Raw genomic sequence first — 26,128 nt, forward strand, 5'->3', positions numbered from 1 at the left:
TACTTATTAGCTGCTGAACACTACAGAGGAAATTCTTTTCTTTTTGGAACACAGAGCTCTCTGCTGACATCATGAGCACAGTGCTCTCTGCTGACATCTCTGTCCATTTTAGGAACTGTCCAGAGCAACAAATATTTGCTATGGGGATTTTCTCCTACTCTGGACAGTTCTTAAAATGGACAGAGATGTCAGCAGAGTGCACTGTGCTCGTGATGTCAGCAGAGAGCTCAGTGTTCCAAAAATAAAAGAATTTCCTCTGTAGTATTCAGCAGCCAATAAGTACTGGAAGGATTAACATTTTTCTAATAGAAGTAATTTACAAATCTGTAACTTTCTGTCACCAGTTGATAAAAAAAAAAAAAAAAAAAAAAAAAAAAAGTTTCCACCGGAGTACCCCTTTAACTATACGCGCAAATCACTATAAAAGTGTTGGATGTTGAATATAGAGACTAAACTGGAGCGCATGGAATAATTGGTTACTAAAAATTGATTAATACACCATATGGATTAAAAGGGTTATCCTGGAACATATATCAACTGGCTCCAGAAAGTTAAACAGATTTGTAAATTACTTCTATTAAAAAAATCTTAATCCTTTCAGTACTTATGAGCTGCTGAAGTTGAGTTGTTCTTTTCTGTCTAAGTGCTCTCTGATGACACCTGTCTCGGGAACTGTCCAGAGTAGAATCAAATCCCTGTAGCAAATCTCTTCTACTATGTGCCGTTCCCGAGACAGACAGAGATGTCAGCAGAGAGCACTGTTGCCAGACAGAAAAGAACAACTCAACTTCAGCAGCTGATAATTATTGGAAGGATTAAGATTTTTTAATAGAAGTCATTTACAAATCTGTTTAACTTTCTGGACCTAGTTGATATATAAAATTTTTTTAGTTTTTTCCTGGAATACCCCTTTAACCCCTTAAGGACTCATTTTGACAATTTAATTTTTACGTTTTCGTCTTTTCCTCCTCGCCTTCTAAAAATCATAACTCTTTTATATTTTCATCCACAGACTAGTATGAGGGCTTGTTTTTTGCGCGACCAGTTGTCCTTTGTAATGACATAACTCATTATATCATAAAATGTATGGCGCAACCAAAAAACACTATTTTTGTGGGGAAATTAAAAAGAAAAACGCAATTTTGCTAATTTTGGAAGGTTTCGTTTTCACGCCGTACAATTTATGGTAAAAATGATGTGTGTTCTTTATTCTGAGGGTCAATACGATTAAAATGATACCCATGATTACATACTTTTCTATTATTGTTGTGCTTAAAAAAAATCACAAACTTTTTAACCAAATTAGTACGTTTATAATCCCTTTATTTTCATGACCTCTAACTTTTTTATTTTTCCGTATAAGCGGCGGTATGTGGGCTCATTTTTTGTGCCATGATCTGTACTTTTTTTTGATACCACATTTGCATATAAAAAACTTTTCATACATTTTTTATAATTTTTTTTAAATAAAATGTATTAAAAAAGTAGCAATTTTGGACTTTTTTTTTTTTTTCCGTTCACGCCGTTCACCGTACGGGATCATTAACATTTTATTTTAATAGTTCGGACATTTACGCACGCGGCGATACCAAATATGTCTATAAAATTTATTTTTTACGCTTTTTGGGGGTAAAATAGGAAAAAACTGACATTTTACTTTATTATTGGGGGAGGGGATTTTTCACTTTTTTTTAACTTTAACTTTTAAATTTTTTTTTACACTTGAATAGTCCCCATAGGGGACTATTCATAGCAATACCATGATTGCTAATACTGATCTGTTCTATGTATAGGACATAGAACAGATCAGTATTATCGGTCATCTTCTGCTCTGGTCTGCTCGATCACAGACCAGAGCAGGAGACGCCGGGAGCCGGACGGAGGAAGGTGAGGGGACCTCCGTGCGACGTTCTGAATGATCGGATCCCCGCAGCAGTGCTGCGGGCGATCCGATCATTCATTCAAATCGCACACTGCCGCAGATGCCGGGATCTGTATTGATCCCGGCACCTGAGGGGTTAATGGCGGACGCCCGCAAGATCGCGGGCGTCGGCCATTGCCGGCGGGTCCCTGGCTGCGATCAGCAGCCGGGATCAGCCGCGCATGACACGGGCATCGCTCCGATGCCCGCGGTTATGCACAGGACGTAAATGTACGTCCTGGTGCGTTAAGTACCACCGCACCAGGACGTACATTTACGTCCTGCGTCCTTAAGGGGTTAAGTAAAATTTTTGAGATTGATACACTGTGCTACGTTGAGTACATGTGTATTAACGGAACAAATACTGGTCCGGGACTGTGCAATAAGTAATCTTTGGTATAAAAAGACAAATAGAAGCGTGGTTACTTATTTTGCCTATAAGGAATAATGGCGGCTGTACGATGGCGATTAGTGCTACACCTAAGATAATAAGCACAAATTGGGAATGTCCTGTCCCTCACAATGTTGTAATAGTAAGTCAATAAAGTTTGTATTTTTATCTCCTTTATTCCTCAATTTGTGTGACCCCTGTGATCTTCCTGCTGCACCCGGCGTTTGTTTGAAGCATCGGGTGCAGCGCCGGAGGCTCGTAACATCACGGCCATGCCCCCTCAATGCAAGTCTATGGGAGGCGGCGTGACATCCGTCACGCCCCCTCCCACATACGTGCATTGAGGGGGCATGGCCGTGATGTCACAAGCCTCCGCCCCGCATTGCCAGTCATCCAGCACGGAGTTCGCTCTGTGCACCGGATGTCTGGGGTGCCGCAGCCGAGATCGTGGGTCCCTGACGATCAGACATCTTATCCCCTTATCCTTTGGATAGGGAATAAGAATGTCTAGGGGCGGAGTACCCCTTTAAAGGGGTACTCCGGTGAAAAACTTTTTTTTTTTTTTTTTTTAAATCAACTGGTGCCAGAAAGTTAAACAGATTTGTAAATTACTTCTATTAAAAAATTCTATCTAAAAAATCTGCTATGGGGATTTCCTTTTTAAAATGGACAGAGATGTCAGCAGAGAGCACTGTGCTCGTGATGTCAGCAGAGAGCTCTGTGTTTCAAAAAGAAAATAATTTTCCGCTGTAGTATTCAGCAGCTAATAAGTACAGGAAGGATTAAGATTTTTTTAAATAGACGTAATTTACAAATCTGTTTAACTATCTGGCACCAGTTGATTTAAAAAAAAAAAAGTTTTTCACCGGAGTAGCCCTTTAAGCCAATTCAGAGTGGAGATTACAAAGTGCTGGAATTGTTGATATTTCATAACATAAAAAAAAATAAAAAAATAAAAGTTACATTCCTTACATGCCCGGATTTTACAGTGTCAACCCAACCTAAACCTTTTAGTTCAAACATGAAACATATAAACCTACAATATTTTTTTATTGTGAGTGGTTTAAATTTTTAATTATTAGTTGAATAAACTTTGGGTTGTTTTTTTTATTTTTTTTTACAGCAACTTTTTGTGTTAAAAAAAACAAAACAATAAAAAAACAAAACAAAAAAATCTGCGAGATAAAGAAAAGACATGGTTCCTTATTGATTGTTGTCTTATACAAACAGAGAACAGGGCTGTAGTCAGACTGGCAAATCCTGGGATTTCCAGTGATTCACGACCATCAAGTAAAAGGAAGCAAACCCCATAATACCATAAAGTCAACAAAGACACAGAAATAACCCCTAAGTATTACGGTAACTTTTCTATTCATTTAACCAGTAAGGAAAAGAAAAACATGAACAGTGTTAATAGGTCTCTATTACTCTTCTAATTAATTCTATCTTTTTGTTTGTACTTTTCATCTGTATTTCGATACATTGGATGAATCTTTACCGAGGGCAACAAAGAAAAAACATAAAATAAAATTACCTTGGTTTCCAAAAAACTGCTCCATTCTTTCATTAAGTTGACATGCTGAACAGCAGAGCTGGCTTCATGTGCTTTAATTTGCTGGTTTGTTCCCTGAAAGCAGAAAAAAAAAAGGGTTTACAGACAAATTGCTTGTTTACACTAAAGTACATCAAAAAGGAAATCCAGATTACTGCCAGATGATCTAAGAAAACAATAATAGTCTAATAAAGTTGTTTATGCTTTATATATATTTTTCTCTATGCGGGTCAGTATTACAGCACTTATATTCTAGTATATAGGAGACAGTATTATAGTAGTTATATTCTTGTATATAGGAGCAGTATTATAGTAGTTATATTCTTGTATATAGGAGCAGTATTATAGTAGATATATTCCTGTATATAGGAGGCAGTATTATAGTAGTTATATTCTTGTCTATAGGAGGCAGTATTATAGTAGTTATATTCTTGTATATAGGAGGCAGTATTATAGTAGTTATATTCTTGTATATAGGAGCAGTATTATAGTAGTTATAGTCTTGTATATAGGAGCAGTATTATAGTAGTTATATTCTTGTATATAGGAGCAGTATTATAGTAGTTATATTCTTGTATAGAGGAGCAATATTATAGTAGTTATATTCTTGTATATAGGAGGCAGTATTATAGTAGTTATATTCTTGTATATAGGAGCAGTATTATAGTAGTTATATTCTTGTATATAGGAGCAGTATTATAGTAGTTATATTCTTGTATATAGGGGGCAGTATTATAGTAGTTATATTCTTGTATATAGGGGGCAGTATTATAGTAGTTATATTCTTGTATATAGGAGGCAGTATTATAGTAGTTATATTCTTGTATATAGAAGCAGTATTATAGTAGTTATATTGTTGTATATAGGAGGCAGTATTATAGTAGTTATATTCTTGTATATAGGAGCAGTATTATAGTAGTTATATTCTTGTATATAGGAGCAGTATTATAGTAGTTATATTCTTGTATATAGGAGCAGTATTATAGTAGTTATATTCTTGTATATAGGGGGCAGTATTATAGTAGTTATATTCTTGTATATAGGGGGCAGTATTATAGTAGTTATATTCTTGTATATAGGAGGCAGTATTATAGTAGTTATATTCTTGTATATAGAAGCAGTATTATAGTAGTTATATTGTTGTATATAGGAGGCAGTATTATAGTAGTTATATTGTTGTATATAGGATCAGTATTATAGTAGTTATATTCTTGTATATAGGAGCAGTATTATAGTAGTTATATTCTAGTATATAGGAGCAGTATTATAGTAGTTATATTCTTGTACATAGGAACAGTATTATAGTAGTTATATTCTTGTATATAGGAGCAGTATTATAGTAGTTATATTCTTGTATATAGGGACAGTATTATAGTAATTATATTCTTGTAAATAGAAGCAGCATTATAGTAATTATATTCTTGTATATAGGAGCAGTATTATAGTAGTTATATTCTTGTATATAGGAGCAGTATTATAGTAGTTATATTCTTGTATATAGGAGCAGTATTATAGTAGTTATATTCTTGTATATAGGAGCAGTATTATAGTAGTTATATTCTTGTATATAGGAGCAGTATTATAGTAGTTATATTCTTGTATATAGGAGCAGTATTATAGTAGTTATATTCTTGTATATAGGAGGCAGTATTATAGTAGTGATATTCTTGTATATAGGAGCAGTATTATAGTCATTATATTCTTGTATATAGGAGCAGTATTATAGTCGTTATATTCTTGTATATAGGAGCAGTATTATAGTAGTTATATTCTTGTATATAGGAGCAGTATTATAGTAGTTATATTCTTTTATATAGGAGCAGTATTATAGTAGTTATATTCTTTTATATAGGAGCAGTATTATAGTAGTTATATACTTGTATATTGGAGCAGTATTATAGTAGTTATATTCTTATATATAGGAGGCAGTATTATAGTAGTTATATTCTTGTATATAGGAGCAGTATTATAGTAGTTATATTCTTGTATATAGGAGCAGTATTATAGTAGTTATATTCTTGTATATAGGAGACAGTATTATAGTAGTTATATTCTTGTATATAGGGGGCAGTATTATAGTAGTTATATTCTTGTATATAGGAGCAGTATTATAGTAGTTATATTCTTATATATAGGAGGCAGTATTATAGTAGTTATATTCTTGTATATAGGAGGAAGTATTATAGTAGTTATATTCTTGTAAACAGGAGGCAGTATTATAGTAGTTATATTCTTGTATATAGGAGCAGTATTATAGTAGTTATATTCTTGAATATAGGGGCAGTATTATAGTAGTTATATTCTTATATATAGGAGGCAGTATTATAGTAGTTATATTCTTGTATATAGAAGCAGTATTATAGTAGTTATATTCTTGTAAACAGGAGGCAGTATTATAGTAGTTATATTCTTGTATATAGGAGCAGTATTATAGTAGTTATATTCTTGAATATAGGGGCAGTATTATAGTAGTTATATTCTTGTATATAGGAGGCAGTATTATAGTAGTTATATTCTTGTATATAGGAGGCAGTATTACAGTAGTTATATTCTTGTAAATAGGAGCAGTATTATAGTAGTCATATTCTGGTATATAGGGGCAGTATTATAGTAGTTATTTTCGTGTATACAGGAGGCAGCATTATAGTAGTTATTCTTGTATATAGGAGCAGTATTATAGTAGTTATATTCTTGTATATAGGAGCAGTATTATAGTAGTTATATTCTTGTATATAGGGAGCAGTATTATAGTAGTTATATTCTTGTATATAGGAGGCAGTACTATAGCTGTTATGTTTCTCTTCACAGTGGGGCAGTATTATAGTAGCTACTTAGCTTAGGCACATATCATTTTACTTTTATAAATTTAGCTTTTGATATGACTGTAGTATGTGTCACATGACAACTAAAAATCACTACTGGTTGCTTGTATATTGGATCATTTTGGTAAAAAAATGTCATGGTGGTCAGGATTGCCAACCTAAATTTTTTAATTTTTTTTCATTGGACAACTTATTTATAAATCTGCGGAATCTGTAGGCGCTATATAAATAAAATTATAATAATAAAATTATAATAATAATAATAAATCATACACAGCCTTTGACTGTCCAAGCATGCTGGGAGTTGTAGTTTTGCAATAGCTGGAGGCACACTGGTTGGGACATGCTGTTATAAAGAAAATGCAGGAATACTGACCTTAAAACTGCAGCCATAACGTTTAAAACTACAGGTACTTGGGGCATTCACACATTCTAATAAATGAGCATTCAACTGGAAGAAGAAGAAGAAAAGAAAAATGATGTTAAAAAACAAAAACACAAAAGCCAAGAGATAAAGCAAATAAAGATAAAAAAAATAATAATATATTTATTTTGTCCCTAATTAATAAAATTTTGAACATTTTATATCATATATATATAATTGCCACAATTTGAAATTTCCCTTTAAGCCCAAACAAGTAGAACCACTGGTGCCAAGAACCTCCCCTCAACCGGGATCCATTCATTTACTTGGTAACATTCAGCCAATTATTAAGAAGTTTATTAAACCCAGGAAAGGAACTTTAATTAAATGTTACCGGCAATTAATATCAGTTTGGCGACATCACATGGGCTCTAAAGTGGAGATATATATTAAAAGCCTGTAATTACATTTAAGTATGGGATGTGGACGCGGCTTTCATCTAATGATAATTCTCTATGGAGGCCGGAGCTTATGAATGTGTGCAGAATGCATTCACTCCACATCTCGTAAACCCTATAGGGCAGTGTTTCCCAACCAGTGTGCCTCCAGCTGTTGCAAAACTACAACTTCCAGCATGCCCGGACAGCCTTTGGCTGTCCGGGCATGCTGGGTGTTGTAGTTTTGCAACAGTTGGGGGCATACTGGTTGGGAAACACTGGTCTACATATACGATTCTAGATGATTTCCAAGGTTAGAATTATATTATATATAGTGTAAATTATTTCTATTTGAAAATCTTAATCCTTCCAGTACTTATCAGCTGCTGTTTGCTCCAGAGGAAGTTGTGTAGTTCTTTCCAGTCTGACCACAGTGCTCTCTGCTGACACCTCTGAACTGTCCAGAATAGAAGCAAATCCCTATAAGCAAACCTCTCCTGCTCTGGACAGTTCCTGACACGGATAGAGGTGGCAGCAGAGAGCACTGTGGTCAGACTGGAAAGAACTACACAACTTCCTGTGGAGCATACAGCAGCTGATAAGTACTGGAAGGATTAAGATTTTTATGTAGAAGTAATTTACAAATCTGTATAAATTACTGGCACCAGTTGATTTGGTTTCAATTTTCCTCCGGAGTACCCCTTTAAAAAAAAAAAAAAGGCAGTCACTGACCGCGTATCCCCTATTACGCGGGGAGATGCGAGGCTGATTTTTTTAAGCAGCAAAACAACCCGATCACCCAAGAAAGCACATTTTTCACCCTTAATCACCCTGTGTAATAGGGCCCCTAACAAAGGAAAGTCAGTCGACAAAGGGCCGCACGAACAATCCTGCGATTCACTTGTGCAGCCATTAAATGTTGCCGCCAAGTATCGGTCTTATATTGAGCTACATGGGATGATTCTATTAATTGTATTATCATTTTATCACTATATGCAAACTGCACTTTACGCAATCTTCTTTTTTTTGGTTTCCCCTGAGGACGCCGTTATATCTCGGCAGAAACGCGTCGAGAAACCATTGAGCTATCTCAGGGGCTTACCCATGACAATTGTGTTTACAGTGCACGAGTAAATACTGAGCTAATTGTGTTTATAGTATCTCTCTTACAATTTGTATCTAAACATTTATTTGCTTATGCGGTCCGGCAGGACTAGAGATTCTGTATTTTTTCCTCATAAATGGGGTGTTTAGTTAAATATATCAACATTTTAATGGATGAGTAGTAAAAGTTATGTTTTAACAATCACTCCCCACTGTGTTGGTACTATAATGGAGTTTGTTATTTCTTAAGGTTAATCTTATGGTTCCGGCCATAAGATTTTACATTTTTTTTCCCTTCTCCCCAATATATACATAGGTGCATGACTTGACGTGCTCCATGTCGGCAGCGATGCACCTACCTCACTTCTCAATAAACTTTTTACGCTACACTTATGAGGGCAGGACACCACGACCGACGGGCAATCCATATCTTCATGCTTCTGCAAGAGACAAAGAGGGAACCCAGTTATCGGACTGCGTAAACCAGTAGAATACGCCGCCCATTATAAAGCAGTCTATAAAAGTCAATGTCAATGTAAATGGATTAGGGTGCCAAGTCCATTCTGGAGCGGTGGTCTCCAAACTGCGGTAGCAAAACTACAACTCCCAGCATGCCCGGACAGCCGTTGGCTGTCCGGGCATGCTGGGAGTTGTAGTTTTGCAACCTCTAGGGACATAGGGGGAGATTTATCAAAACCCGTGCAGAGGGAAAGTTGCCCAGTTGCCCATAGCAACCAATGAAATAGCTTCTTTCATTTTGCAGAGGCCTTGTTAAAAATTAAAGAAGCGATCTGATTGGTTGCTATGGGCAACTGGACAACTTTTCCTCTGCACAGGTTTTGATAAATCTCCCCCGCAATGCATAACCACCACAAAATATATGAACCTATGTCTGGAAATGAAGAGGCCGCAGTACTCGGCAGCCCCTTCTATCACCTTATCGGAGGGGTGCTGAAAGGTGACCCCCAAATAATCTGATATTAAAAGGGATTATCCAGAAATAAACACACAGAGCTATAAAAAAAAATTATTATTTTTTTTTAAACCACCACCCCTGTACCCCTGTGGTATTGCAGCACCATTCTATTAAAGGTGAATGGAGCCAAGCTGCAATACCACACATGACCTGAGGATAGGGGTTGGCGCTGTTTACCTGGATAACCCCTTCAAGGGTACGTTCACACGAGCGGATCCCCAGCACGTATTTCACTGCGGTTCCGCCGCTGAAGGACTGCTGTATGCTGCCTTTACAGGTTCCAGCTCGGAGCAGCAATCCGCCGATACGAGCAGACACACAGCGATGTGCGAGTCGCCGCGCGCATGCACAGTATACTCGCACATTGTGGCTACTCTCGTCCTAGCTCAGGGAGCAGGGGGAGCGGCCTTGATGTGTGCGAGTGCACCACGCATGCGCGGCGACTCGCACATTGCAGCAGTGTGTCTGCTCGTATCGATGGATTGCCGCTCCGAGCAGGCACATCTAAAGGCACCCTGTAGGGGTCCTTCAGCGGCGGATCTGCAGCGTAAAAATACGCTCGTCTGAACGTACCCTAAAAGGTCAGGTAAGTGTTTCCCAACCTGCAGCCTCTCCAGCTATTGCAAAACTATAATTCCCATCATGCCCTGACAAGTCTTCATCTGCCAGGGCATGACCGGAGTTGTAGTTATGCAACAGCTGGAGGAGCCGCAGGGTGGGGAAACCCAGGGCTAGACCATAAATATTTAGATGGAAAAAAAAATGCTTTGGGAAATCTCCTTTAAGATAAAATCATAAAAAATAAAGGGAGACAGAAGAAAAGACTTTAAAAGGGTTATTGAAGATAAGAAAAAACATTGTTTCTTTTATTTATTTATTTATTTTTTTTTAAATCAGCGCCACCCTTGTCCTTAGGTTGTGTTTTGTATTACAATTTGACTCCATTTATTTGAATGGAACTGAACTGCAATATCACTCACAAACTGAGGTCGAGGGTGGCACTGTTTCTAGGGAAATGTATCATTGTTTATACCAATACTGGCATTTAATTAAAAATAATAATAATAATAATAAATAAATCAAATAAAAAAAATAAAAAAATAGTATGAGATTTTTGTGCAAAACACAGAAACATTTGTACATTTTTTGGGGCTTCCACAAAAACTTGCCACTACATCAAGGCTTTGCATGCCCCTAAATATTTTGATAAACAACCTTGCACAGGGCCGACGGCGCCGTCTGGCGACTTTACCTGCATTTCTACCAGCGGTACTTGGTTTTTGCAGTACTGACAGGGCGTTTCTCGGTACTTGCATGTCTTCTCTATGTGGTCACTGAGATCCTTGCGGATGACTCTTTCCTTGCAGTCCGCACGGGGACAGGCGAGTTCCTCGAACTGACAATCACTTTTTAAGTGAATCTAAAGAAACGAAACACGGGTAACATTAGGAGGCACCAGGACGGACCCAACAGTTTAGCAGCTGTCTAAATATTATTTTACTGAATTTCTACAAATGACGTCGGGGGGGGGGAATTTCTCTCTCTTCGTGAATTCGATAGCACCGTGCCAGCTCCTGAGAGGCCAGAGGTAAACCATGCCAGCTGCTGGGAGCGTGATTCACGATTTATTCAAGACTGGTGTGTAAATATTCCTTAAAATAAAAGCTTTCTATAGGGGCAGATGGTTACACAAAGCCGGCCTTCCACTGATTCCGTCTTTGCAAAGAGAAAGGACAACTTGTGGACCACAAATCGTAACATGCCTTGGCAGCAGCTACTTGGCATTAGGTGCTCAGAATGGCTTAATGTTAAATATTTGCTAAATAAAATCAATGATTGTAATAGGGCTTTATTAAAAAGGTATATAGAGGAGGGTATGTGAGTCAAGGAGAGAGCTGCAGTTGTGTCCACAAGCCTCACCCTAGACCAGTGTTTCCCAACCAGGGTGCCTCCAGCTGTTGCAAAACTACAACTCCCAGCATGCCCGGACAGCCTTCGGCTGTCCGGGCACGCTGGGAGTTGTAGCTTTGCAACAGCTGGAGGCACCCTGGTCTAGGGTGAGGCCTGTCTGGAGTGAAAGACTACCCCGATCTGAGCTGTATGGCACCGGGCACCTGGTTATCGCTTGTAATGCTACTAATACACATTAATGCGGCTCATTCATTACTTTACATTAATAATTCCGTGGTAATCCCAGCTATAAGGGACCGACTCATTGTCACATCGGTAAATGTAGAGGCCGCTATTCTTGGTAATGTAACTGATCTGATTCTAGGGATAGACTGATAACACTTCTCAAGGGTTTAGGGTGTCATGGCGGTAGCTTAGTGTTTCACTGATGTCCATTCTCTTTTTGGTTTTCAAATGGATAGCGGATTGCAGAGCATAGGAGTAAATGATTGGGGGGGGGGGGTCTGACCTTATATGACATTCAGAGGAAAAGAATGAAGAAAAGAAGGGGCAAAGGAAGGAAGTGTTTAAGGAAAGAATAAGGACAGATGGATGGATGGAAGGAAAGAAAAGTAAAATAGTAAAGGAAGAGAAAGCAGTAGGTGGATAAGGAGGGGGGGGGGGGGAATAAAGAAAGAAAAGAAGGTATGAAGTGTGTAAGGAAAGAATACCGGGTGGATGGAAGAATGGATTAAAGGAAGAAGAAAGGAAATAAAAGGAGATAAGTGAAGGAAGGGAAAGCAGTAGGGGATAAGGAAGGAGGGAAGAAGAGAAAGGACAAAGGAAAATGTGGAAGAAAAGAATACAGGATGGATGGATGAATGAATGGAAGAAAGGGGAAAGGAGAGGAGGAAGGAAACAAAAGGAAAACATTGAAGGAAGAAAAAGAAGCGGGTGGGGAGGGAAGGAAGGAAAGTAGGAAGGAAGGAATTGTATATTAGAAAGGAAGAAAATAAGGAGGAGAGGATAGGAGAAAAAAATAACAGTAAGGAAAAGAGTAAGGTGAGCAAAAGAAAGAAGGTTGGAATGAAGGAAAGGGAGGAAGGAATGACTAGAGGGAGAAAAAAGAAAATAACGTAAAGAAAAGGAAAGACTAATGCAAGAAAGAAAAAAAGAAAGAGGAAAAAAAGAAAGAAGAGAACAAAGAGAAAGAAGGGGAGGCAAAGGAGGAAAGAACACATTTAAGAATGAAGGTGGTCAGCAAGTACATATGGAAATATGGAGGGACAGTAAAGAGTAAAAAGACAGTATAAAAAGGAAAGATTCAAGAGAGGAATGTAAAAAAAATTACAAAAAGAAGGGAGAAGTGTGTAAAGAAGGGCTGGTGAGACTACAGACGGGAAGGAAGAAAAATGCAAGAGAGGCAGGATGAAGAAAGGAAAGAAGCAAATGTAATCTCTGCAAAGGACAAAACCTTCCTATGTAAGACACTGATCTATCACCGGGACACTGATCTATCACCGGGACACTGATCTATCACCGGGACACTGATCTATCACCGGGACACTGATCTATCACCGGGACACTGATCTATCACCGGGACACTGATCTATCACCGGGACACTGATCTATCACCGGGACACTGACCTATCACCGGGACACTGACCTATCACCGGGACACTGACCTATCACCGGGACACTGACCTATCACCGGGACACTGACCTATCACCGGGACACTGACCTATCACCGGGACACTGACCTATCACCGGGACACTGACCTATCACCGGGACACTGACCTATCACCAGGACACTGACTTATCACCAGGACACTGACTTATCACCAGGACACTGACTTATCACCAGGACATTGACCTATCCCCAGGACACTGATCTATCACACTCCTCACAGGTCAGGTGGGGGCAGCATGGAAACCTGTGTCTGCAGTCATGATAACACTTTGTACAGAATCTACAGGTAATGACAAGGCAGCAATATTTACCACAAAGCTTTCATTTACAGCTCACCAATAAAGTGCCTAGTGTTATTTGCTCCTTGCAGCCTCGGCTCTCATTCCTGCAGTACATCTGAAGTGCGAGCACCTCTCTCCGGCAGCAGTTATCCTTAAACACCTGGAAATCAAGAGATTACTTTATTGCCTGTAGAACTCATTTTCCTTCGGACGCTTTGTATAATCCGGAACAGTCATGTTTATACCCTCGGAACTAATATGCTTAGCGGCACGGGATGCCAACTCCAGCTTTTCCCTCAGCCCACCCAGAAATAATTCACTTACAAAACGAAGATTAATTTTCGGCACCAGAAGTCGGCTATTAAGAAGCGGAAGTGGGAACAGAAAGTGAAAACTTCTTTCTTTAATATACAGTGAAACCTCAAAAGATCCCCCCCTTATCCAAACTTCATTTTGTGTGATGGATTTTCAGCTCACCATATATTTTGTGCATTTTTTTTTTTTTACAAGATCACTTTTAATGCAATTTTGGAGGTTATACTGTATAACAAATCACAAGTCAGGACCAGCTTTCCATGTATGATACTGCATCCCGAATCCAGAGTAACCAATACACGTGTGGTCCAGAACAACCTCCACTATACACCAAGAAGATACCAGAAGACATAGTGAAGGGGTACTCCGCCCCTAGACATCTTATCCCCTATCGGCTGTGGCACCCCAGACATCCGGTACACGGGGCGGAGGCTTGTGATGTCACCTTCATGCCCCCTCAATGCAAATCTATGGGAGAGGGCGTGACGAGCGGGGCGTGGCCATGATGTCACAAGCCTCCAGCCGCTGAACCCGATGCTCTAAACGAACGCCGGGTGCAGCACAGAGATCTTGGGGGTCCCCAGCGGCAGGACCCCCGCGATCAGACATCTTATCCCCTATCCTTTGGATAGAGGATAAAATGTCTAGGGGCGGAGTACCCCTTTAAAAGGATAACTCCAGCCAAAACTAACGTATCCCCTATAAAGAGGATAGGGGGATTAGTAGCTCACCACTGGGACCTCCCGTGATCTCCAAAATGGGACCTGGCTCTCAGTGAGGAGCGCATGCTGCAGGCGCTCCATTAATTTGTATGGGAGCGCCAAAGAGACCCAAGTACAGCACTCGGGCATCTCCAGTGCTCTTGTAGAAATGAATGTTGTCTACCAGGTCCCATCTTGACAACCAGGGTCCCGTTCCGGAGATCGTGGAGGGTCCCAGCTACAAATCCCCTATCGTGTGGATAGGGATAAGTTAGTTTTGTCTGGAGTTCTCCCTTAAGAAATTAGTGGTGGCTTCTCAAATGACACCATATTACTTAGTTATTATTACTATAATTGTAATAATATGTCTACATGATGGATGACATGAAAAGACAAGTCTTGGTTTGGTTTCCTTAAAGCGTACCTGTCAGATCCCACATAAAACAAAAAAAAACAAAAAACGTTATATGTTCCTCAGTACCTCATCCTGATTGTGCACATGTAATTTTTATGTCTCCCATATTTCACTTAAAAATAGCATATTACAGCTGCTCAATGTCTTTTCACTTTTGTCAAAAGGAGGGGGCATGTCCTTCTCTTGCCTGCACAGTGATGACTCCTCCCCCTACCACCCTCTGCCTACAGCTTTTGCAAAACTACAACTCCCAGCATGCCTAGACATCCTTTGACTGTCTAGGCATGCTTGGAGTTGTAGTTTTGCAACAGCTGGAGGCACATGTTTGGTAAAACTCCATGTTACAGCAGTGTTGCTGCAGGCTGTGTTCCTCCTGCAGCCTTGTCAATCAGCCATCTCGTGTCCATGACCCTTGGACACCCTCATGCTGCTGTAGGACTCATCAGTGTCCCAGGAGGTATGGGGAACCCTAGTGGTGGGATTTTCAAAGGCAGTTTTCTTTAATAAAATGTGATTTAAAAAAAAAAAATTTTTAAAGAATAATATTAGAAAAACTATTGTTTTGCCAAGATGTACAACATATAAGAAGCTTTTATATCTGACAGTGCCCATTTAAGATTCTCATGAAAACATTTCTTCCCCGGGAAGAAAGGTGTCGGCGCCAATATTCACCGTATTGAAACCATTTGTGACAACAATATGAAAAATACATCAGCTATGCTACAAAGACATGACTCTCAGTAGTGCTGCCCCAAACAGAAACTTATTGATCCCTTGCATGTTTATACCCCTTTCTGATATTCTGACTTTTTGTCTCTAAATCTCAAGCACCCTAAAATTGTCACTCTTGCTTTGAAAGATGACGGCATCTATCCATTACAAACTTGATGGACACACAAATATAAAAAATAAAAAAAAAAGGTAGCTGGCACTACGCATACATATACAGTCCCAATCTTCGGCCAAGAAACAGGGTGACACAAAGATGGATGGTGCTCAACCCTTGCATTATTGGGGTGAGTGCAACTTATTCTCTGTTCGTCTTCATTTGAGAACCATGTAAATAGCAAATCAAGGACAATACATGCAAGATGTCAGGAGCAAACAGGTAACAGCCGTTTCACGCGTTACGCGTGAAACGGCTGTTACCTGTTTGCTCCTGGCGTCTTGCATGTATTGTCCAAAATGGACACAATCCTCTCCCACATCTATTGGATGGTCCAGTTCATGAAATTATTTGAAACCAGAATTGGTCCGCAAAGCGTTGGCCAAACTTTAGAGCCAAAGTTTGAGCCACTGAGCATTGCTACATGAAGTAGTCATAGAATTGGGTTGAGAGCAAGACGTGTTTATCAGTCAACATCTCAGAAATTTCCCTGGCACGCAGCTTCCCTTTGTTTCAGAAAGCCTATAGATGCATCCACCATACTCCAAGGAGTTAAGATCAGATTTCGACAGAAGTATCCTGTAGACACGCATCCTGTTTCTTGCTTGGGACTTTCCAAACCTTCTCAACTCGAGGCTTATTCATACAAACAATGCTGAAGATGTCAACTCTGTCTTCATAACGCCAGCACTCCCCGATTCTTGTTTTCTCGCATGTTGTAGTTCGTGAGTTTTACTTGAAATGTTGGATCACGCAAGAGAGACAAATTATCTTTTTTTTCTAAACCAGTCATTGTTGTATTTCCTACGAAATCCATTTTTTTTAATGTTGGGGAGGAGACACAAACCTGTAGAAGGTCTTCTCTGAAGTTAAAATCCAGTTTTACCTTCATTAGCTGTTGAACTAACAGGTATTCCTTCCCTTTCCCACATGCACATTCGGCTCTGCTGAGAAGAGATACCTCTGCCAAGCAGAACAAAAGGATCGGGCAATGAAATTAAATATGTCTAATCCTTTTTTTCTCAGCATCATCTGTCAAGGGAGAGCGGAGAGTCCCCAATTCCCATTGGATAGTTGGATGGTTATGCTAAAATATAGAAGGTATTTTTTGTTTTTTTTTAAGTGTTTAATATGCTTTAAGTGCCCAAGTTGAATAGCTGACAGATTGGTACTTATAGTCAGATAATTTTTTTGATTGATCATTTCCCGGCGCATCCTCCTTTTTAGATTTCCCGGCGCATCTTCCTTTTTTAGGATTTCCCGCGTATTATCCTCCTCTTTAACCTTCCCTCTTATCAATTACTGAAACATCTTCCTCTTTTCCTATTCAACTCCTCTGCTCCGGTCCTACTTCCTCTTTTACTGCCCTAATTTAATTTTAAAAGTATTAATATGAATATGATCTTAATCCCTGATGATTCCGAGAATACAAAAGGGCCACAGCAAAAGTTTAAAAGGGGTTTTTCTAGTCAAAATTTACTGATAGCAGCTCATATTGATGATCTAGCCCAGTGTTTGCCAACCAAGGTACCTGCTGAAGGCTGTCCGGGCATGCTGGGAGTTGTAGTTTTGCAACGACTGCAGGCAGTCTGGTTGGGAAACACTGGGCTAGATAATTAATATCAGATTGTGAGCTGCTAAATCTAGCACCCTCGCTGGTCAGCTGTTTACCAGGGCAATGCTGCCTGCATACACAGAGACCAAAGGGTTAATGTTTCACCTTGTGGAGAGCATCATAAAGAGGTGTGGAGACCTATATTCTGGCAAGAAGTATATGCAAAGCAACTCTCATGCCACCTTTTCAAGGTTGCTTTCCCTTAAACTCAATATTTCTCTCCAATTAGCCTTAGAACATGACTGGGAATGTATGGCTTCCCAGACATGGTCTAAGACTTCTAATTGGAAAGCTCATATTAAAAGGTATCCCGAGATCTGCTTCGCATATGCTTTCTTCTCAGAATAAACATTGTCTAGTGGTCATTCTGGGTTATTGAAGCTCAGCTCTCCATTCACTTCAATAGGAGCTGAGCTGCAATAACCCAGCACAGCCACTAGACACTGTATGGAGTTGATGGCTGCCAACTCTGTTCTTTGTATAATTGGGCACCCTGGTTTTGGCAAGCAGCTGATCCGTGGGGTTCCAAGTTTCGGCACCCCACCAATCGAATATATATGACCCATTTGGTCTTCCCTTTCAGAGCTCAATACCTCAAGTTTTTACAATATGGTGTGGGTGGCGCAGAGAAGCTCTACGATCACCTACAACATTGTTTTCCTCGCTGGAGAATTGTGGCTGACGTTTAAGCATGTCTCATGCAGTAGTCACACATTGTCAGCTAGTCTTAGTCATACGCGTGAGCCACGCTGGGACCTCCCAGAACTCAAATTCATGTTTACGCAGGAGCGCTGGGGCTCGCATTATCCTTGGCTAAACTCTTGCCTGTTTTCTCGCCTATCAGATTTCTCACCCCTTTTCATCTTCCTGGATTCCCCTTCATTATTTGTTAACACATGGCGACGAAAGAGTTAACAGTTCCTGTGTAATTGCAGTTCTCTGTTCTGCACGGAGTCTGAATGAGTCGCATTTTCCATTCAAGCCCTCCCACATTGGCGCCAGACGCTAAGAAATTTGTACTACAGATAAAGGGAACAAATTACTAGAGATGTTCCTAAAAATAGTACAAACCAGATCAGAGGCAACTCCGGAACCCTCATGGGCCATCTCGTACAAATACCCTGGAAAACATTCTTCGTCATTAAGGATTTGGATCCATCTTGAGAAGAGTTCTTGAGCCCAAACAAAGACTTTGATCCATCTTGAGAAAAAATATTGTGCCCAAATGAAGACTTGGATGCAGAGGAAAAGTTGTTGAGTTGCCCATAGCAACCAGATCACTTCTTTGATTTTTGAAAAGGCCTTGAAAAATGAAAGAAGCGATCTGATTGGTTGCTATGGACAACTCAACTTTTCCTCTGGACAGGTTTTGATAAATCTCCCCCCTTGTGCCCAAATGAAGACTTGGATGCATCTTGAGAAGAGCTCTTTATGCCCAAATAAAGAATCTGCCATAACTAGCAAATGGAGAACTCATTCGAAGGGTCCATTGGGCTGGTCATCTACCATGACCACCAAGGCCAAAGTTAAAGAAAGGGCTTAAATAATATGCAACATTGGGACCTACATCCACAGCCCTACTTGCTTTCATATTCCATTTCAATGTTCTTTCCTAGCATTAACCCATTTGTGAGGCTTCGAACACCCAAAATTGTAGTCAGTCAATAGAGATGTCCGGCATAGTTCACCTCACCAGTCTTCTGCCACTGCTGTTCTGACGCTCAATATGTCCAGGAAATGCCAGACTGGGGGGGAGGACATCACCACGGGCAGTGATTGGCTGAGCAGCTATTCCTGGTGTGTTGAGACAGGACCGGGTGACCATCACAAGAGCAGTGGGGGGGGGGGGAATTAGTAATGTTTAGTAATGTTTTTTAATTTTAACCCTTTTTGGAAAAAAAAAAAAAAAGGTTTTCTCTTTCCGAATATCATAAGCTTTAGAGCAATTGCAAGGCTTCCCCAAGGGGAATTGCAGCAGTATGTATGTTTATGAATGTGTTTATACATGTATATATATGTGTTTATATATGTATCTTTATGTGTGTTCATATATGTATGTGTCTCTGTTTATATATGTATGTGTGTGTATGTGTTTATATAGGTGTGTGTTTATATGTATGTGTGTGTGTTTATGAATGTGTTTATACATGTATGCGTATTTGCATTTATTTATGTGATTTATATGTATCTTTGTGTCTGTTAATAAGCGTATGTGTGTGTGTGAATATATGTGCGATGTGCGTGTGTATGATATGTTTATATATGTATGTTTGTGTATATAAGTATAGTTATTGTATACTGTTAATATCATTAACATTATATATTTTCCATATTAGAGTATATATATATATATATATATATATATATATATATATTTATTATTTTTTTTTTAAATGTATTATAATTGTTTGTGGTGGAGCGGGCTGAGTGTTGCCAGTCCACCCCTGGATAGGACTGTATTCTAATGTATACATCAGAGAATGGAAAGGAAGGGGATCAACACCATCTAAACATCCCATTCCCAACAAGAGTATTTCAGAATCTGCCCTTTGGATCCGGGTACGGGCTGGTTGGCCCCTAGTACCCGTGCCCCAACTTTACCAGTCTCATCTGCCCCAATGGTTAAAAAAAGCTGCTGAATTAAATATTTACTTTCCCTTAAACAATTCGGGCATTAGTTATACAAAACTGGTTGGACCCAAAAAGTTACTGGCAAAATAAAAAAAAAAAAAGACATTGTTGCAATTCTTCAGTCACGTAAACAGCGATCGTGTTGCACAAGAAAACTTTCCCACATTCTATGGGAAGCCGCGTAACCTCACTAACCAAATATCGTAACTGAGGTAAATAATAAATCAGAACTACATGAAGGTATTATTGTAATGACCTAATGCAATAAAAAAAAACTACCTACTAACACTTCCAATGCTTTCATCTAAGCCAGTGTTTTCCCAACCAGTGTGGCTCCAGCTGTTGTAAAACTACAACTCCCAGCATGCCCGGACAGCCAAAGGCTGTCCGGGCATGCTGGGAGTTGTAGTTTTACAACAGCTGGAGGCACAGCGGTTGGGAAACACTGATCTAAGTCTTAAAGGGGTACTCCGCCGCTAGACAGCTTATCCCCTATCCAAAGGATAAGATGTCTGATCGCGGGGGTCCCGCTGCTGGGACCACCTGCGATCTCTGCTGCGGCACCCCAGTCATCTGATGCACGGAATGAAGTTCAGAGTGAGTGTGCCGGACGACTAGTGATGCGGCGACGGAGGCTTGTGATGTCACAGTTACGTCCTCCCTCTCAATGCGAGTCTATGGGTTACGTAGTGATGCGGCGACGGAGGCTCGTGATTTCACAGTTACGTCCTCCCTCTCAATGCGAGTCTAAGGAATTTGAGTGGGGTGTGGTGTGACATCACAAAGGGGATTAGCCATGATGTAACGAATCTTCGGCGACGGGACCCCCACAATCAGCGACGGGACCCCCACAATCAGATATCTTATCCCTATCCTTTGGATAAATGATAAGATGTCTAGGGGCGGAGGACCCCCACAATCAGCGACGGGACCCCCACAATCAGATATCTTATCCCTATCCTTTGGATAAATGATAAGATGTCTAGGGGCGGAGTACCCCTATAAGTGTGGGGGACACATGTGATCCCACAATTTTCATGAAATTCAATTGGTGACCATCAACTCTCCATGACCATCAGTGACAGTCTACTAGACATGGAGGAGTTGAAAAGAGCCGCTCTATCAAATTTCTTTACAGAATGAAGATGGAAGACCTCAGGTTGGTCAAAACAGTCCTATAAAACATGGCAATCCTATACAACAAAGAGGCCCCCATGTTACCACATGGACGGACCAGTTCTATGAACATGTCCAGAAGAGAACATCTATGATCACAAGTTTAATAGAGCTACTACACCAATACAATGAAGACGGTAGACAAGCTCAATAGGCAGCCAAGATGGCCGATGGCTACCAATAGGACAGAGGAGCTACAACCTATACTAGTGGAGTAAAGTTGTCCTACTGTCACTGCATGTATGAAGTTGTTCTAGAAACATGTCTATCAGAGCGAAGACTGTCCACGGACACCAACTGGAAACAACATCTTCTCATATAAAGTGAAGATGGCCTCCTCATCAGACAGACGTGTCTATCAGAGCCAAGATGGCCGATGGCTACCAAATGGCCAATGGAGCTCAATACCCTATACTAAGGGAATGAAGCTGGCCCATGGATCAGTTATCTAAATATATCTAGTACAGCCAAGATGGCTGATGGTTACCAGATGGACTGAGCAACTCTATACACTTTTCCATGGCCACCACATGAATGGACCATAGACAAGACAGCCATGTTGGAAGATCTCTTAGATATCTGGCATTCACTCTAGTCAAGTCTCATCTCTGTACCATATACATCTTTGGGGACCTTAAAGAGGTACTCCACTGGCCATCGTTCGGAACATTTAGTTCCGAATGCTGTGTGCGTGCTGCGCACGACGGCCACACCCCCCTCAATACAAGTCTATGGGAGGGGGCGTGACGACCGTCACGCCCCCTCCCACAGACTTGCATTGAGGGGGCATGGTGTGACGCCACGGGGGGGGGGGGGGGGGGGGGTGTGGGGGGCGTGGCTGACCCCCGCAGCACGCACACAGCATTCGGAACTAAATGTTCCAAACGCTGGCCAGTGGAGTACCCCTTTAAAACAAACTCCATAGAAGTTTTTCATTTACAAAAAGACTTTCTCATCACCCAATAGGTATCATCGGACTCTTTTGCTTCTAGAGAAGTGTTGGGGATGTTCCTTTGTTCTACTTTTTATTGAAATCATGCTAAAAGATTTCTGTAAACCATGCAACAAAGTTTGAAAAGGAAAAAAATTCTTACCTTATCTTTAATAATAATTTCTTCACAAGACAGACATTGTGGGGTGGGGGAGCTGAGGGCAAAAAAAAATCACAAAGATTAAAAGGGCAAAAACTAATGAAATGTCCACAATATTCCAAGAGGGACCTCACTGGATACATTCTGCTACGACAATAGGGTATTATATACACCAGGGGTCAAGTCCTGCAGGAACGTGGGAACTGAGTTCCTGCACTTTTTCCACCGCAGGATGACCATGCCCATTAACAGGTGTCCTGCAGGACCAGGCTTTTTAGTGGAAATCATGGGTGAGTTCCCTCACTTTTTTTTCCAGGACTTGACCCCTGGATATACACCACATATTTACTTCTGCATGATGTCCATGTGCCTATTTTATTCTGTATTATAAATATCTATTATCTAAAATATCATACAAGTGAGGTGGAGGAAGCGGAGAATCACTCTGCAGCATCCTATTCCATATTTGCCAATAGTCTTGATTTTGGTGGGACAATCCTGCGCACTAGAAAGAGGTGGGGGACTTGCAAATCCCTCCCAGAACTATGAATTCTAGAGACAATCCTGGAGGTGGAGCTTTAGCGTTTCAATGTTGGTGAATTTAAATGGGCACTTCGGTGGAAAACTTTATTTATTTATTTAGTTTATTATTATTATTTTAAATCAACTGGTGCCAGAAAATTTAACATATTTGTAAATTACTTCTAATTTAAAAATATTAATTCTTCCAGTACTTATCAGCTGCTGTATGCTCCACAGGAAGTTCCTTTCTGTTTGAATTTCGTCAGACCACAGTGCTCTCTGCTGACACCTCTGTCCATGACAGGAACTGTCCAAATCCCCATAGCAAACCTATCCTGCTCTGGACAGTTCCTGACATGGACAGAGGTGCCAGCAGAGAACACTGCGGTCAGACAGAAAGGAAATTCAAAAATAAAAGAACTTCCTGTGGAGCATAGAGCAGCTGATAAGTACTGGAAGGATTACGATTTTTAAATAGAATTCATTTACAAAACTGTTTAACTTTTTGGCACCAGTGGATAAAAAAATAAAATAAAAAATAAAAAAGGTTTCCACCAGAGTACCCCTTTAAATTCTTCAACGTAGAAACGCTAAAGCTCCACCTCCGGGATTGTCTCTAGAATTCATAGTTCTGGGAGCGATTTGCAAGTCCCCCACCTGCGCAGGATTGTCCCACCAAAATCAAGACTATTGGCAAATATGGAATAGGATGCTGCAGAGTGATTCTCCGCTTCCTCCACCTCACTTGTATGATATTTTAGATAATAGATATTTATAGTTGATATAAAAAAAAAATAATAATAATTTCCACCGGAATACCCCTTTAATATTAAATATTCTTGATTTCCAATTAAAACGTTCAGATCCTTAATGAAGACGAACCGAAAGAGAATTGAATTTTCCCCTGTTTAAAGGATCCAGATTATCTTGCAATTGTGAACCGGATTTCTAGGGTTTCTGGAATAAACATGTAAGTATCTTAACAAATCTTGACCCTTTGACAAAACCTTGGACCATGATGCTTTGCAGGTCATTCTGGTTACTGTGTAGGGGAGATGAAGTGACAACCTATCTGACAAGGTTCAAGTGTCACTGAAACTCGTAAAAAAAAAAAAAAATTCACTTGTCGTTCAGACGTCTCAAAAGTTTAGAACCCACCGGATCGCAGTCCTGAGACGCACAGCGATCGCGAGTTATAACCCTGTGAATTGCGCGGTAGCGGCCAAATCTGATCTAGTCACTAAGAGTCTATGGTGAATGAGTTGGGTTTGAGTGACAGCCGGAGAGGGTGGCTGCCGCGCACTTCAACTGGTTACTGAGACCAGAGTGATCTAAAGCAGTGCTTCCCAACCAGGGTGCCTCCAGCTGTTGCAAAACTACAACTCCCAGCATGCCCGGACAGCCTTTGGCTGTCCGGGCATGCTGGGAGTTGTAGTTTTGCAACAGCTGGAGGCACCCTGGTTGGGAAGCACTGATCTGAAGTTTTGTCTGAAGGACGTCTGGTGCCGGCAGAACAAGTCAGTGCTAGGAGCGTCCTCGCTGATGGCAATGCAGTCCGTGCAGAATTTCGCCAAAAGAATTAATCTGGCATAACCAGGGCGGAACATCCAGTGTGGAAATTCAGTAGTGTGAATGCTCAGACATTCCAGAGCATAATGGGAGGCTGCTGGAGCAATAGAATATCTCAGTGGAATTCTGCTGGGAAAATCTGTAGTGTGAATGGGAACTTAAAGGGGTATTGCAGGCCAAAACTTTTTTATATATATCAACTGGCTCCAGAAAGTTAAACAGATTTGTAAATTACTTCTATTAAATAATCTTGACCCTTTCAGTACTTATGAGCTTCTGAAGTTAAGGTTGTTCTTTTCTATCCAAGTGCTCTCTGATGACACCTGTCTTGGGAAACGCCCAGTTTAGAAGAGGTTTGCTATGGGGATTTGCTTCTAAACTGGGCGTTTCCCGAGACAGGTGTCATCAGAGAGCACTTAGACAGAAAAGAACAACCTTAACTTCAGAAGCTCATAAGTACTGAAAGGATTAAGATTTTTTAATAGAAGTAATTTACAAATCTGTTTAACTTTCTGGAGCCAGTTGATATATATAAAAAAGTTTTCGCCTGGAATACCCCTTTAAAAGGTACTCCGCCCCTAGACAAAGGATGTCAGCGGCAGGACCCCCACTATCTCAGCTGCGGCACCCCATACATCCGGTGCATGGAGCAAACTTTGCTCTGTGCCAGATGACTGGCGATGCAGAGGCTCGTGACGTCACGGCCATGTCCCCTCAATGCAAGTCTATGGGAGGGGGCGTGACTTCCGTCACCTCCCATAGACTTGCATCGAGGGCGCGCGGCCGTGACGTCTCCAGAGCAGTGCAGCACGGAGATCGCGGCGGGACCCCCGCGATCAAACATCTTATCCGGAAAGGGGATAAGATGTCTAGGGGCGGAGTACCCCTTTACGTGCTTGTCACTTTCTCTTCACCCGCCCTTCTGCGCTCCCACCCTTCGTCTCACCTTAACAAGGAGTTCATGCAGGTCTCACAATAGCGGTGTCCGCATTCTGTCTGCCGAGGGTTACACAAGACCAGCCTGCACTTCTCGCACTTGTACTTCTCTTCCACCTGTTTCAGAAACTTTTCCTTGTACCCTCCTTGCTCTGGCACGTAGATGGTGGTGGCGAGACTGCGGTCGGGATTGGCTCTCTGCTGTAGTGTTTGTGGTTCGATCCGTTTGCTGGCATCCATGATATAACAGCTAAATTCTGGAACGGGAGGGAAGGAGACGGGCGTCAATCGGTGAGCGGCATCAATAACGCAGGTACAATCCAAGCAGAATCAGAGTTTACACCAATCAACGCCATTGTCTGCACCGCCACGATTACACAACGCTACAAAATACCATCCGAAAATTGTTACATGTTGTTTGGAAATCTCTGACGTTGCTATGCATTTGTGAGGCCCTCTACACACTAAAGTTGTTGCAGCGTCTGGCGGCAGTACATCTAGACTCGCATGTTAAAAATTGTATACCGTGTAGCAGTGTTTCCCAACTGTAACGTATACATTCTTCTACTAGATCCTTTTCGGCAGAAAGCTCAAGGGTCTGCACTATTTCATCCAGAAAATAAAAGGAAACCCTGACAAAAACCACCCAAGGCTTAAAGAGGTACACCGCTCCTATACATCTTATGCCCTATTCAAAGGATAGGGGATAAGATGTCTGATCGCGAGGTTCCCGCCGCTAGGGACCCCTGCGATCTCCCTGTTGACTCGGCGTTCATTTAGAGCGTCTGGTGCAGCGCCGAAGGCTCGTGACGTCACAATCACGCCCTGTTCTTGATGTTGC

General features: G+C 40.8%; 1 protein-coding gene across 6 annotated transcripts in view; it reads right to left on the bottom strand.

Annotated features, from left to right (window-relative positions):
* TRAF3 (TNF receptor associated factor 3) overlaps window positions 1-26,128 on the bottom strand; it is a 128,181-nt gene that overhangs the window by 8,934 nt on the left and 93,119 nt on the right. For 5 of the 6 annotated variants that reach the window (XM_056545483.1, XM_056545484.1, XM_056545487.1 and 2 more), the window contains exons 2-8: window positions 25,298-25,544; window positions 22,264-22,315; window positions 13,486-13,590; window positions 10,820-10,987; window positions 8,951-9,031; window positions 7,063-7,137; window positions 3,847-3,939 (exon numbers count right to left, since the gene is read on the bottom strand). In XM_056545483.1, the coding sequence (XP_056401458.1) occupies window positions 3,847-3,939; window positions 7,063-7,137; window positions 8,951-9,031; window positions 10,820-10,987; window positions 13,486-13,590; window positions 22,264-22,315; window positions 25,298-25,544 (821 nt within the window). Of the gene's footprint in view, window positions 1-3,846; window positions 3,940-7,062; window positions 7,138-8,950; window positions 9,032-10,819; window positions 10,988-13,485; window positions 13,591-18,433; window positions 18,498-22,263; window positions 22,316-25,297; window positions 25,545-26,128 lie in introns of those variants that run through there. The other variant, XM_056545488.1, reaches the window with a different exon arrangement.

This window comes from Hyla sarda, chromosome 11, assembly GCF_029499605.1.
Source record: "Hyla sarda isolate aHylSar1 chromosome 11, aHylSar1.hap1, whole genome shotgun sequence".
NCBI lineage: Eukaryota > Metazoa > Chordata > Amphibia > Anura > Hylidae > Hyla > Hyla sarda.